The sequence below is a fragment of the Microtus pennsylvanicus genome, chromosome 2 (genome assembly GCF_037038515.1).
Source record: "Microtus pennsylvanicus isolate mMicPen1 chromosome 2, mMicPen1.hap1, whole genome shotgun sequence".
NCBI lineage: Eukaryota > Metazoa > Chordata > Mammalia > Rodentia > Cricetidae > Microtus > Microtus pennsylvanicus.
In genome coordinates, this window is record NC_134580.1 from 17,464,761 (window position 1) to 17,478,225 (window position 13,465).

General features: G+C 46.4%; 1 protein-coding gene across 1 annotated transcript in view; it reads right to left on the minus strand.

Moving 5' to 3' along the window:
* Positions 1 to 13,465, minus strand: part of Ttll8 (tubulin tyrosine ligase like 8) — a 41,521-nt gene that overhangs the window by 17,359 nt on the left and 10,697 nt on the right. The window contains exon 3 of the mRNA XM_075963526.1: positions 4,253 to 4,344. Within this exon, the coding sequence (XP_075819641.1) occupies positions 4,253 to 4,344 (92 nt within the window). The remainder of the gene's footprint in view (positions 1 to 4,252; positions 4,345 to 13,465) is intronic.

Here is a 13,465-nt window from a genome sequence, read left to right on the forward strand (position 1 = left end):
AGAGTTTCCAAAGTGGGATGGAACAGACTATACCATGGAAGACAGCATAGCTTACCCAGAGGACACAGGAACGTCTTCAGCAAACAGAGGTGTGTGCGTGTGCGTGTGTGTATGTATACATGTGTGCACACGTGTTGGGGTTCGAAGTCGTAGCCCCCACAGTTGCTGCTTGTGTGTATTTATCATTGGGTCAGGATTACAGAGGCAATCCGCTTTACACACTCGTTCACACACTCAGACACACAAAAAGGAGCCAACACACAACCAAGAAAGCCGACACTTCCTGAGCAGCTATCATAGTGGCCCCCACTCAGGAGTTCTGGACTCAGAACAAAGAAGGAATACATAGCTATGCAATGCCTGCAGGTCTAGAGGATAACAGAGGGACTCCCTGTATGACTTTCTTCTATACAAGAGTGAGGGTCCTGGCTAGTTTTATATCAACTGGACACAAGCTAGAGTTATCTGGGAAGAGGAAGCTCGATTGAGAAAAAGCCCCCACCAGACTGGCCTGTGGGCAAGCCATGGGGCGTTTTCTTGGTTAATAGAGGTGGGCGGTCCTTGGGCTTCCCACAGGTCAGGGAACCCTGATTGCTCTTCGAGCAGATGAGGGAGGGTGACTTGATCGGGGGAGGGGGAGGGAAATGGGAGGCGGTTGCGGGGAGGAGGCAGAAATCCTTAATAAATAAATAAATTAAAAAAAAAGAAAATAAATAAAAACAATCTTCTGAAAAAAAAAACAATAGATGTTGGAGGGTCCAGCCCACTGTAGATGGTAGGTGGAGCTAGAAAACATCATTTCGAGCAAGGTAACCCAGACACAGAAAGACAATTATCACATGTACTCACTCAGAGGTGGTTTTTAAACATAAAGCAAAGAAAACCAGTGCACAAATCACAATCCCAGAGAACCTAGACAACAATGAGGACCCTAAGAAAGACATACATAGATCTAATATACATGGGAAGTAAAAAAAGACAAGATCTCTGGAGCAAATTGGGAGCATGGGAACCTTGGGAGAGGTTTGAAGCAGGGGAGAGGTAGGGAGAAGAGCAGAAAAAAATGTAGAACTCAATAAAAATCAATAAAAAGTCAAAAAAGGAAGAAAGAAAGAGAGAGAAAGGAAGGAAGGAAGGAAGGAAGGAAGGAAGCAAGGAAGCAAGGAAGGAAGGAAGCAGGCTGAACAAACCATAGGAGCAAGCCAATGAGGAGTGTGCCTCTGCTTCAGTGTCTGCCTGCAGGTTCCATCTTTGGCTTCCTACCCTGAATTCCCTAAACGATGGTCAACAAACCTGTAATATGAAATGAACCTTTTCCTCTCTAAGTTGTTTTTAGTCATGGTGTCTTATCACAGCAGAAGAAACACTAAGGCCAGAGAGCATGCCTCATATTTCTACAAGAGCTGTGGGTGCCTGAGGTTGGAATGGCAGAAAGGAAGAAGCTAATGGTCAACGGAGGAAGGGGCAGGGCCAGCCTAGAAGCTGCTGGAATCCTGAGTCATCACTTGGAGAGGGTTAGCTACTTGTGGATGAGCAGGTGGCTGGCAGCTAGTGGGAGGAGTAAGCTGTATTACCTCAGTTTTCCCAGCTGAGGGCAAGGTCAGGGAAGGAACTGCCATTGACAGGACTTGATGGTGACTGGTCCCCCAAAGGCTCAGGTGCTTGAGGCAAGGTCACCAGCATGGGGGTAGAGTGGGGATGTGCCTCACACAGTGAGCGGTTATGAAAGTGAGCCAAGTCCCCATCTCCCTCTGGTCTCCTCCATCAAATGTGTTCTCCCTCCCACACGCATGCCTCCGACGATGCCATCTGCCACTTATGCGACACAGCCAAACAGGTGGGGCTGCTCAAGCTCTGGCTTCAGCCTTTAAAACTGGGTGGCAAATACATCTCTTTTCTTAATAAAAGACACAGCTGCGGGTATTTTATGTAGCTGCGGGAAAGAAGCTGGTATTCATATGGGCACCTAAGTGAAGGCAGTGACAGGGCCTGTACTGTCACTAGCTGGGTCAGGGATGAGCAGAACCAGCTGGAGTCAGGCAGGAGGAGCGGCTCAGAGCCACTGGAGTCCTGCAGCAGGGTGACAGGACATCAAACCACAGTCCCTGGCATCATCTCACAAATGTGACTGGGTTTTGCAAATGTCACTGAGGTCCTAAATCAGTGACTCTGATGAAAAAGCAGCCAATTTCTGGGGGGATCTAACCTCATCAGGAAGTCCCTAATGGAGACTTGAAGCTCAGAATGTCCCCCACTGAGAGCTGTAAAAAATACCACAGGGAAGGGATTTGGCTGACTATCAAAGAGCTGAAAGCAGGGGCTGGAGAGATGGCTCATCGGTTAAGAGCATTGTCTGCTCTTCCAAAGGTCCTGAGTTCAATTCCCAGCAACCACATGGTGGCTCACAACCATCTGTAAAGAGGTCTGGCGCCCTCCTCTGGCATGTGGGCATACATGGAGGCAGAATGTTGTATACATAATAAATAAATATTTAAAAAAAAAAAGAGCTGAAAGCAGATAGACACCTTAGGCAGCCTGAGATCTTGAGGTCAGCACACCAAGGTATCACCAAAGCCCAGACTCTGTCTCAGAGACAGAGAGACAAGCTGAGCCCAGAGTCCATCCCAAACGAAGGTAATCTGAATTCGGACCTTATCACAGAGACCCAAGATAGAAACACAAGCTGGACTCAGATTCCATCACAGAGACATCAGTGGAGACAAGCTGAGCCTAGATCCTGCCACACTGAAGTGTGTGCGTATGTGTGTGTGTGTGTGTGCATGTATGTATATGTGTTCTGCACCCTATATGGGTTAAAAGTAATTTCATTTATTTACTCTTCCCCAACATAATATGTTATTGATTATTTGGAACTTTCACATAATGCACCCCATCATACTCACTGCCCAGTCCTCCCAGGTCCATCACCACCTTTGTGACCTCTCCACCTCCAAAAAGTCCAATTTGTATTGCCCATATAGTCACTGGAGCTTGGTCAAACTCCCAGTGCAGTCCCTTAAAGAAAACTGAGTCCTTCCCCTCCACCTTCGCCAGAAGCCACCGGATGTTTAAGAGTTCTCTTCGATGGCTTCCTGTCTAGGCCATTATTATTTTAGGGTGCTGGTGTGGGAATGGGGTTGTCACAGAAGCCTTCTATGTCTCTCTCAGCCATGAATCTGCAGTCACCCAGAGCACTGCAAAAGAAGCTTCCTTGCCCTTTACAGTCAACAGGAGCATGGATCATGGACTTCCACATGGTTTCTGGTGACAGCTTGAACCACGGACATCTACATGGCTTCTGGCATGTTCCATGGACCTCAGCACGGTCTCTGGTGGCAGCACAAACCATAGACAGCAACACAGTTCTCTGCTACAGCATGGGCCACAGACACCAATCTAGTCCCTGGTGGCATCCCTGTCACAGACATCAACATGGATTCAGGCAGTAGCATGAACTGTGGACATCCATACAGCCTCTGTCAGCGATACACACCATGGACCTTGACATGATCTCTGGTGGCAGCACAGACAATGGACACTGATACAGTCCTGGCCACAGCATGGGCCACAGACACCTTCATGGCCCTCAGTGGCAGGGTTGGCCATGAATATCAACATGGCCTCCCCTAGCAACATGGCTACAGACACCCTGGTGGCATCACGGCTCATGGACATCTACATAGTTTCAGGGGGCAGCACATGCCACAGACATCCACGTTGCCTTTAGTGGTAACATGAACCATAAACACCAACATGGCTTCAGGCAGCAGCACAGACCACAGACACCATCATGGTCTTTGGCGGCAATACTGACCACAGACATCAACATGGCCTCCAGTGGCAACATGGCCCTGACACGGTTTCTGGTGGCAGTCTGTAGTGCTATTTTCTATAGATACGTTTGTGTTGCTAGGCAACACACCTAACTTTGTCCTACCGGAAGATCTGACCCTACCCAAGAGCATGCTCAGGAGATACCTGGAACTAAGTCCTGGCACTCACAGGAGATATGCGGGCCAGAGGGCCCCACTAAACTGCCATGCATTGCTGTATAAGTTCACAGGGAACAAGGAGGAGCTGGCTGCCAGCAGGGGCTAATCAAGAAATTCAGACAAAGTCAAAAGTAATCCTGGCACCATCTCCATTCAGGAGGAAGTCATCCAGTCAGGTCAATGCCCAAAATGAAATTTAAAACTAATTTCCCATTTTTTATAAACAGTATCCCAACCCACGAGTACAGAAACACATTTACCTTGATGGCCTTTTCTGTTAATTGTCTTGCTATTTTGTATCTGTCTAATTTGGGGGAAGAAGACAAATCTTGGGGAACTTCTTGTTTTAATTCTGCAAGAGACAAACAGACATCAAGGCAAAGAACAGTCATCCAGCCTGACAGTGGACACACGGGGAGGCCTCATTGCCACCTGCCTCTCCCCACTCTGCCCCCCCAGTCCCCTGCGGTTCTCAGTCGTCTATGCCCTTGCAACCTTGCGTGAGTCTTTGACCCACCTCCGCCCCAGGTGCTCTCCTCCTCCCTGCCTGTCCCAGGCCACTCTGGCATTGGGTAGTCTTTTTCATGCTGTTGTTGTCATTTGTTGCTCACAGTTTTTTAGACAGAGTCCCTTTCTATAGCCTTGGTTGTCCTGGAAGTCACTATGTAGACCAGGTTGGCCTAAAAATCACAACGATGCACTTGTCTCTGCCCCCCAAGTGCTGGGACTAAACATGTCCACTACCATGCATTGGGTAGTCTTGATCCTCTCTAGATCTAGATCACACATGTCTAATATGTGGCAAGAGAGGATACAGCCTCCCACTATCTCCCCCTGAGTCCATAGCTTTTATTCAGTGGCTATCCTCCTTCTCCATGGAGCAAAGGCCCCCAACGTCTCCCTTTCCTCTGGATGTCCTCCCTAACATCAACATCTCCCTTGGCAACCTTTTGATGCCAATCATTCCCAAGGGCACATGCCACATAGCACAATGTCCTGGGTCCATTTTTGGTCCCCCAGTATCGGCTGGGTTCCCATAGGCTATGCCTGCAGTGTCAATGAGTCTTCCCTCCAGGAAGCAAGGCTATTGGTTGACAACATTCCCCTCCCCAGACCCCTTGTTGCTTCCCCTTCTCTCTCCATGCCCTAAATGTGAACTCGTGTGTGTGTGTGTGTGTGTGTGTGTGTGATTTTTCAAAACAGGATTTCTCTGCATAACATCTGTGGCTGTCCTAGAACTTGCTTTGTAGACCAGGCTGACCCCAAACTCAGAGAGATCCACCTTCTTCTAACTCTACCTCCCAAGTGCTGGGGTTAAAGGTGGGCACCACCACACCTGGCTAAATGTAGTCTTCACAGTACATTTCTACGGCTTCCCTGAAATGTACAGATTCCTCCCAGACTACCCTGATCGCCAAAGAGCTTCAGGGAACATCAGTCCAATGCTGCCTACCTGTTCTTCCTGCGGCTCTCTTCACCCTAAATCCACAGGTACCAGATTCATGGACTTAAACTAGAGCACAGAGCAGCTTGGGGGTGGTGGTGGTGGTGAAGGACTGTACGCCCACGTAGGAAGGGCAAACCCTAACTGCCACAAGATGTTCAGGGTTTATTCTGAAGCGTGTGAAAGCCACACAAAGTTCCTAGCAGAACGCACAGGAGGAAAACATTGCAACCTCACCTATGCATAGAAAATAGAAGTTGGAACTGGTAAGTCTGGAGCTGTTGAAACGTGAGTGTTCTGGAGCTGGGGCTACAGTTCAGTTGGTACTATGCCTCCCTTGCAAGCGGGAGAGCATGAGCCCTGTCGCCAGCACTGACATATAATGTACATGCATTTGTAATTCCACTGAGAATTACAAGAGGATCCCTGGAGCTTGCTGGCCAGCTAGTCTAGCCCATCAGTGAGCCCCAAGTCCCAGGGAGAGACTTTGCTTCATAACAAGGTGGCTAGCTCCTCAGGAATGATACCCAAGGTTGAACTCTGGCCTTCGCCATGTGTATGTGCACACAAATGCGTACACAAGAGCACATGGCATGCACAAACATGAAAATGTTCTGCTTTATTAAGAAAATGATGCCGGGTGGTGGTGGTGCACACCTTTAATCCCAGCACTTGGGAAGCTGAGACAGGCGGATCTCAGTGAGTTTGAGGTTAGCCTGGTCTACAAACCAAGTTCCAGGACTGTTACACAGAGAAACCCTGTCTCAAAAAACCAAAAAGAAAAAAAAAAGAAAGAAAGAAAATGACAATGAAAAGGCAAACCGTAGACTGGGAGCGATATTTACAAATATGCTACTTGGACACAAAAAGGTGTAGAGTAATGGGCTCCATTCAGACAAGCCCTGACCAGAGCTCCCAAAGTCCTCTATGAATGTGGAGACCATAATAGGGGATAGGACGGGGTACAAGAGCAAGTCCTTAAAGATGTTCAAATAATAATGCCTCTAAATGCAAGGAGCAGAGGTTATCAAACAAGAAGAAACCCCTAAGTCTGTAGTCAGAATTAGCGCATGGCTTTCATTAGTGGACGGAATGAACAGAGGTCACGGGAACAGGCATGGCTGGCAGCACCTCACAGTTCGCTCGATGCTGAAACAGTCGTTAAAGTTCATCTTAAACTCTAGGCTGATTTTAAAGGGCTTGGAAGTCATAAAAATTCTCCTGACCACAGAGCAATGAAGTCAGAAATAAGTGTAAAAAATAACAGAAAACTACTGAATATGTGTAGATTAGCAAATGTACTTCTAAATAATCTGTGGGTCAGGAAAAACAATCCAAGATGCAGAGGTCTTTTAGCTGTTTAACCAAAGACAACTGAAACACCAGATTTCAAAACTGGTGTGATATAGTTAGTTATAGCTGTGTCCATAGAGAAATTCCCAGGGCTGGAGAGATGGCTCAGTGGTTAAGAGCACATACCGCTCTTCAAGAGGACCTTCAGATGGCTCCTGGCCGCCTGATGCATCAAGGAAGGTTCCTCCCACCTTTCATCCTACACAACTCTTGCCGAGAGGAGAAGCATACCCACAACCTGCCCTGTCTGTGGTGCCTGAATCCTGCCTAGTTACGACTGGAAAATGAGATCACAGGCTTATTGGCCATAGGTGAAACAGAAGATCAAACAGAAGAGTTGAGCAAATTCTGGCTACATGTGAAGGTGCTATTACCACCAGGGGGGCCTCCCGTGTTGGACTTGAAACCGTGATCAGGATGTAAAATACATGAAAAAATGTAATTAATAAAAAATAAAAATAAAATAAAATCAAAAAAAGTCAATATTGTCATGGGCCACACGAACAGAATGAAGAAAAGTCACACTGTAGATAAAGAGATTGAGAAAAGTCACACCATAGATAAAGAGATATTGATAAATAAAACAGAGAAGTCTGTAAGGAAAACTAGCTTTCATTCCGGTTTAATAGATACAGTGAACCATTAATGAAATCCCAATAGCTAGTTCTCCTAGGTATAGAAACACTGTTTTATAGGAGCCAGAGAGGTTCCCCCAGGGGTTAAGAATGCTTGCTACTCTTATTAGTGTTCAATTTCAGCGTACATTATCCCATGGCTCACAACCACCTATAACTCCAGTTCCAATGCCCTTTTCTAGCCTCTGCCAACAGCACTCGTAGACACATACACACATTCACGTAATTCGAAAGTTTAAAGAAAAAAAATCACTACTAAAAATGAATTTCCATTCAGGCTTAAATCTCTTGGCTTGGCTCTGTGGGAAACACAGAACCTGGCTCCAATCCTGGTGTTTTGGTTTCTTTCTTGGTTGCTTTTCCTGTTGCTATGATAAAATACCCCAACAAAAACAACTTAAGGGGCAGAGGGAGGATTTATTTTAGTTCATACTTCCAGGGTGGAAATCATCGTGGTGAGCCGAGCACACTGCATGTGATGTCAAGCTGAGAGTGACAGATGCCATAGTTGTTTAGCTTTCTCTTTTTTATACAGTTCAGGGAACCCAGGGAAGGATGTCACCCATGGATAGGATGTGTCTTCCCATTTCAGTAAACGTGATCAAGACACTCCCCTCACAGGCATGCCCAGAGGCTACCCCAATCTACACAATTCTTCACAGTTGTGCCTCACTGAAGACTTGCCTCCTAGGTGACGCCAGGTCATGCCAATCTAACAACCAATACTAATCATTAGTCTTCAGTTGTTATAATACTCCAAGCCAGGAAGGACAAGGTCACTCACTGGAGGAATGGGGTCAGGAGGAAAGACTACCAGTGATTTCAGGTATCCTGGGGGCGTTTAGAGACCAGCACATGGATGGAGATGACACAGTTGGCAAAGTGCCTGCCACCCAGCATGAGGCCTGGGGTTTGGATCTCCAATAACCATGTAAAAAAACTGGGTGCAGTCATAAATTTCTGTAATCCTGACTGTAAAAGATGGAGACAGGCAGGTCTGGAACCTTCTTGGTAGCTAATTGGCAGTCTAGCCAATCAGTGATGAGTCCTGGCCACAACGATAAAAAGAATGACAAGGGCTCCTGCTCATCCACCTTTCTCCCAATCTCAAGGATGGGGTGCTGAGTGATAGTAGAAGGCATACAATAGCAACCTCTGGCCTTAATGTGCATACACACACACACACACACACACACACACACACACACACTCTCATACACATGTACACGCACGCTCATACACTCACACACACACACTCACTCATACACATACACACACGCTCATACACACCCATATACACATTCACACATGCACACACACACTCATACACACTCTCACACACTCACGTTCATACACATTCACACTCATACACACTCATATACACACATATGCACATGCAAATGTTCCAAAAGAATCTATCTATGTGCACACTAATAAAACTAATAAGCGATTTCTTAAAAAAAAAAGACTACCAGGCTACAGCCAAAAGACCCAGAGGCAGGGTGGAGACAATAAATAATCCCCTGGGGCATCGCAATGAGTGACACACACGCAGACTGGGTACAAGTTCAACCAGCCAGCCAGGCTGGTGAGGTAGTTCAATAGGTAAAATCACTTGCTACAAATACCTGGAAACTGGAATTTCAACTCTGGAACCCATGTAAAGGTGTGAGCCTGTTAGTTTTTGTCAACTTGACACTAACTAGAGTCCTCTGGGAAGAGGGAACCTCACCTCTATCAGACTGGCCTGTAGTCAAGTCTGTGTCTGTGGGAGTGTTTTCTTTTAAGAGCATATTAAAAAATTATGTATATGGATGTTCTGCCTGCACATATGTCTATATACCATGGAGTGTGTGTGTGTGTGTGTGTGTGTGTGTGTGTGTGTGTGTGCGCACGCAGTGCCAAAAGAGGCCAGTTAAGATGTCTTTCGATTCTCCCTGAAACTGGAGTTAAAAAGGGTTGTTAGCTGCCAGGCAGGTGCTGGACATAGAACCTGGGTTCTCTGGAAGAGAAAGCAATCACTCTTAACTGCTGAACCATCTCTCCATGTGGAGCATTTTCTAGGTTGATGAATGACGTGGCAGGGCTCAGCCCATTCTGGGTGATGCCAAGCCTCGTTCGGTGGTCCTGGGCTGTCCATGAAAGCAAGCTGAGGAAGCCAAGGAAAGCAAGTGAGTAAACAGAATTCCTGCATGGTCTCTGCTCAGTTCCTGCCTCTAGGCTGCCAGCTGGGGAGCTCCTGCCCTGGCTTTCCTGGATCGACTGTGCCCTCTGCGGTTACGCTTCAAGTTCCTTTGGGTCAAGTATTTTGTCATAGCGATAACGAACGAGAGAAATTTGTGCCAGGGGTGTGGGGGATTGCTGCTGGGGTGTGGGGGATTGCTGCTGGGGTGTGGGGGATTGCTGCTGGACCTGACTGTGTTGTTTCGGGGGCATGGAGGATTGTGGAAACATTTGAAACTTAGAGTTGGAAGTGCTCAGGGTTGGGTTGTTGAGCTGTAGGAACTAGAACCAAACGCTGAGAGAAGTACAGACAGTGGAAGCCTGACTTGTGAGGTTTCAGAGGGAAGCAAAAGTCTACCAGAGATGCTCATGTGACCTTTTGTTTTTTGTATACTGGCTTTTTTAAAAAATTATTATTATTTTTAAGCCATTATTGTAACCTGGCTAGCCTTAACCTCACAGAGATCCACTTGCCTCTGCTTTCTAAGTGCAGAGATTAAAGCATGTGCTACCACGCTGAGCTCATGTGTACTTTAAGTTAAGAATCTGGTTTCTGGCCATCTGGAGCTGAGCATTCGGCTGTGACTAACATGCATCACTTAGGTGAAAACTGCTTTACTGGGACAATCGAGGAGGGTTGGCTGGGACTCAAAACTGAGCTGTGGCTAACAAGAGACCAGTGCTGTTGAGGCAAAATCTGGGAAGCCTTTCCTCAGAATCACTACAAGGGCCAAGGTTGCAACCCAAGCTAGCAGCTGAAGCTGGTAAGGTGTCAGAGTTTCCCACTTGGTGCTAAGTGCTGAAGGCATGAAGCGCCATGGAGAATGGCTGAAACTAGGCACCGTGTGGCAGGGTCAAAGTCACTCTGAAGAGGTGGAGAGGAGAGGAGAGGCCTTTGGTGAGGTGTAGCCTTAGTTTCCGTGGAGAGCCTAGTATATTAGAGATGCTAACACTGTGGGGTGACCCCTAAGGACAGCAACAGAAAACAAGTGAGGATATGGTGAAAATCACTACTAAAGACAAAAGAGAGATGTTTCGCAACCCTAAAAATAGACATAGTAGGGCTGGAGAGATGGCTCAGTGGCTAGGAGCACTCACAGTGGGACTGGAGAGATGGCTCAGTGGCTAGGAGCACTCACAGTGGGGCTGGAGAGATGGCTCAGTGGCTAGGAGCACTCACAGTGGGGCTGGAGAGACAGCTCAGTGGCTAGGAGCACTCACAGTGGGGCTGGAGAGATGGCTCAGTGGCTAGGAGCACTCACAGTGGGGCTGGAGAGATGGTTCAGTGGCTAGGAGCACTCACTGCTCTTCCAGAGGACCTGTGTCCAGTTCATTGCCAGCACCTATAAGGCTGCTCACAACAATTCATAACCATAGTTCCTGGGGATCCGATACTCAGTGGGCACTGTACACACATGGTGGACATATACACACACAGGCAAAACACTCATACACAAAAAAATTAAAAAATAGGAATAAATGCTACTCTTGGCATTAATCGGAAAAGTCTCTCTTGTTGGTTAATAATGTGGACTCGTGGCTGCTCAGAGGGCTGATAAGTGACAGTTGACTGCTCAGCTGTAAACAACATTTATGCCATCCCAAGGCTCAAGGAACACTGTGGAAGGGACTTCAAAATGTCACCATCTGGGCAGGCAAGACACAACAATCTCAAACACACTTTAGCTTGGGTTACCAGAATTGGGCCTGTGAACAATCAGGGGCAGGTGCCAGTGGTCCTGCACCCCACAGATCAACGACTGGCTATGGGCAGGTTCTGGGGGATGGGGAGTTATTTCCGCTAGTTGTTTACCAACTGGTGATCCCACCAGACTCCAGTCAGTGGCTCCAAGTTGGTTATGACTTAAGTGGCCCTGGCTGAACTTAGTGGATCACAGACTGAATCAAGATAGATGAACCTGGGAAAGGGGCTTGTAGGGGGCAGGAAGCTGATAGGCACTGGACGGAGATGAAGGAGTATTCAGAAAGCATTCTATACATATATCAGATTATCAATAAACTTAATAAAATAATTTGCCAGGAAAAAAATAACAGTTCTAAATGCATATGCACATAATAACAGCTTCAAGATAGAGACACAAGTTGGTAGGAGCAAAGATACAGGCATCCTGGAGCATTTTTAGTATGCTTCTTTTGGAAAATGGAAGATTAAACAAAGAAGCAGTATAATTCGGCAGTTTGGACATGATGACTGCATAGACCTAAACGACATACTTAGACACCTCAACTGCACACAGAGGTCATGGGCTCAGCCCCCAACACATTTAAGGACATACTTAGACACCTCAACTGCACACAGAGGTCATGAACTCAGCCCCCAACACATTTAAGGACATACTTAGACACCTCAACTGCACACAGAGGTCATGAACTCAGCCCCCAACACATTTAAGGACATACTTAGACACCTCAACTGCACACAGAGGTCATGGGCTGAGCCCCCAACACATTTAAGGACATACTTAGACACCTCAACTGCACACAGAGGTCATGAACTCAGCCTCCAACACATTTAAAAGATATACTTAGACACCTCAACTGCACACAGAGGTCATGGGCTCAGCCCCCAACACATTTAAAGGACATACTTAGACACCTCAACTGCACACAGAGGTCATGGGCTCAGCCCCCAACACATTTAAGGACATACTTAGACACCTCAACTGCACACAGAGGTCATGAGCTCAGCCCCCAACACATTTAAAAGACATACTTAGACACCTCAACTGCACACAGAGGTCATAGGCTCAGCCTCCAACACATTTAAAAGAATATACAGCCATGTAGCTTGTGATGGCTACTATGATCGTCACCTGACTGGGTTGAGAGATGCCTACATTTCTGAAGCACACTTCTGGGTATCTGTGGTGGTAGTATCTCTAGGGCTATATCTTGCCTGGGTCCCTTTCTGTGACTTCCTTTCTCTGCCTCCTCCTGACGCTCTCAACCATGATGGACTGAATCTTCTTAAACTTTGAGCCAAAACAAATAATTTCTCCTTTAAGTTGTCTTGTTAGATCTGTTGTTACAGCAACAATAAACAGAGACCAAATTTCTTGCCAATTATCGCATTGAACCAGGAGTATATAAAGACAAGTCGAAAATTTCTAAATGCCCCAGAATTATTAGCACACTTGGGACAAATTAAATGTAAATTTGAAAATAAAATGCATTAAATATAATAAAATATGACATGTCAAAGCATTTCAATGCAGTTAAAATAGTAATAAGAAACTGTAGATTATTAAATGCAGATTTCAGAAAAAGAAAACATATTGAAAGTTATCTTTATCACCATCCCAAGAAGCTAGAAAGAAGACAATTCCACTTAAGACAGTTAGAGAAAAGGAAATAATAGATAAGAGTAAAATTCAATTAAGTGAACAATATTCTAGAGAAAATTAACACAAGCAAAAGTTAGATATATAAAACAATTTTGGGGGTCCTGGGGCTGTAGCTCAGTGGTCAGACACTTGCCTAGCATGCACAAGTCTCTGAGTTAGACCCCAGTACTGAGGAAAAGAAAAAGAAAAGGAAGGGCTCCCATGAATATCAACCAAACATGGCATGTCAAGTTGCAGTAAGACAGAGAACCTCCTTGCCCCTCGTATTAAGGTGGGAAAGGCCTACGTCAGTCCCATGCAGACTCCCTGGTTGTTAATTCAGTTTCTGTGAGCCCCTATCAGCCCAGGTTGGTTGATTCTGAACAGAAAAGGAGGAGGGGTGGATGGGGATGCAGAGGGGAAGTGGTGTTGAGAGACTAGAAGGAGAGGAAGAGAGGGGAGAAACTGCAGTGG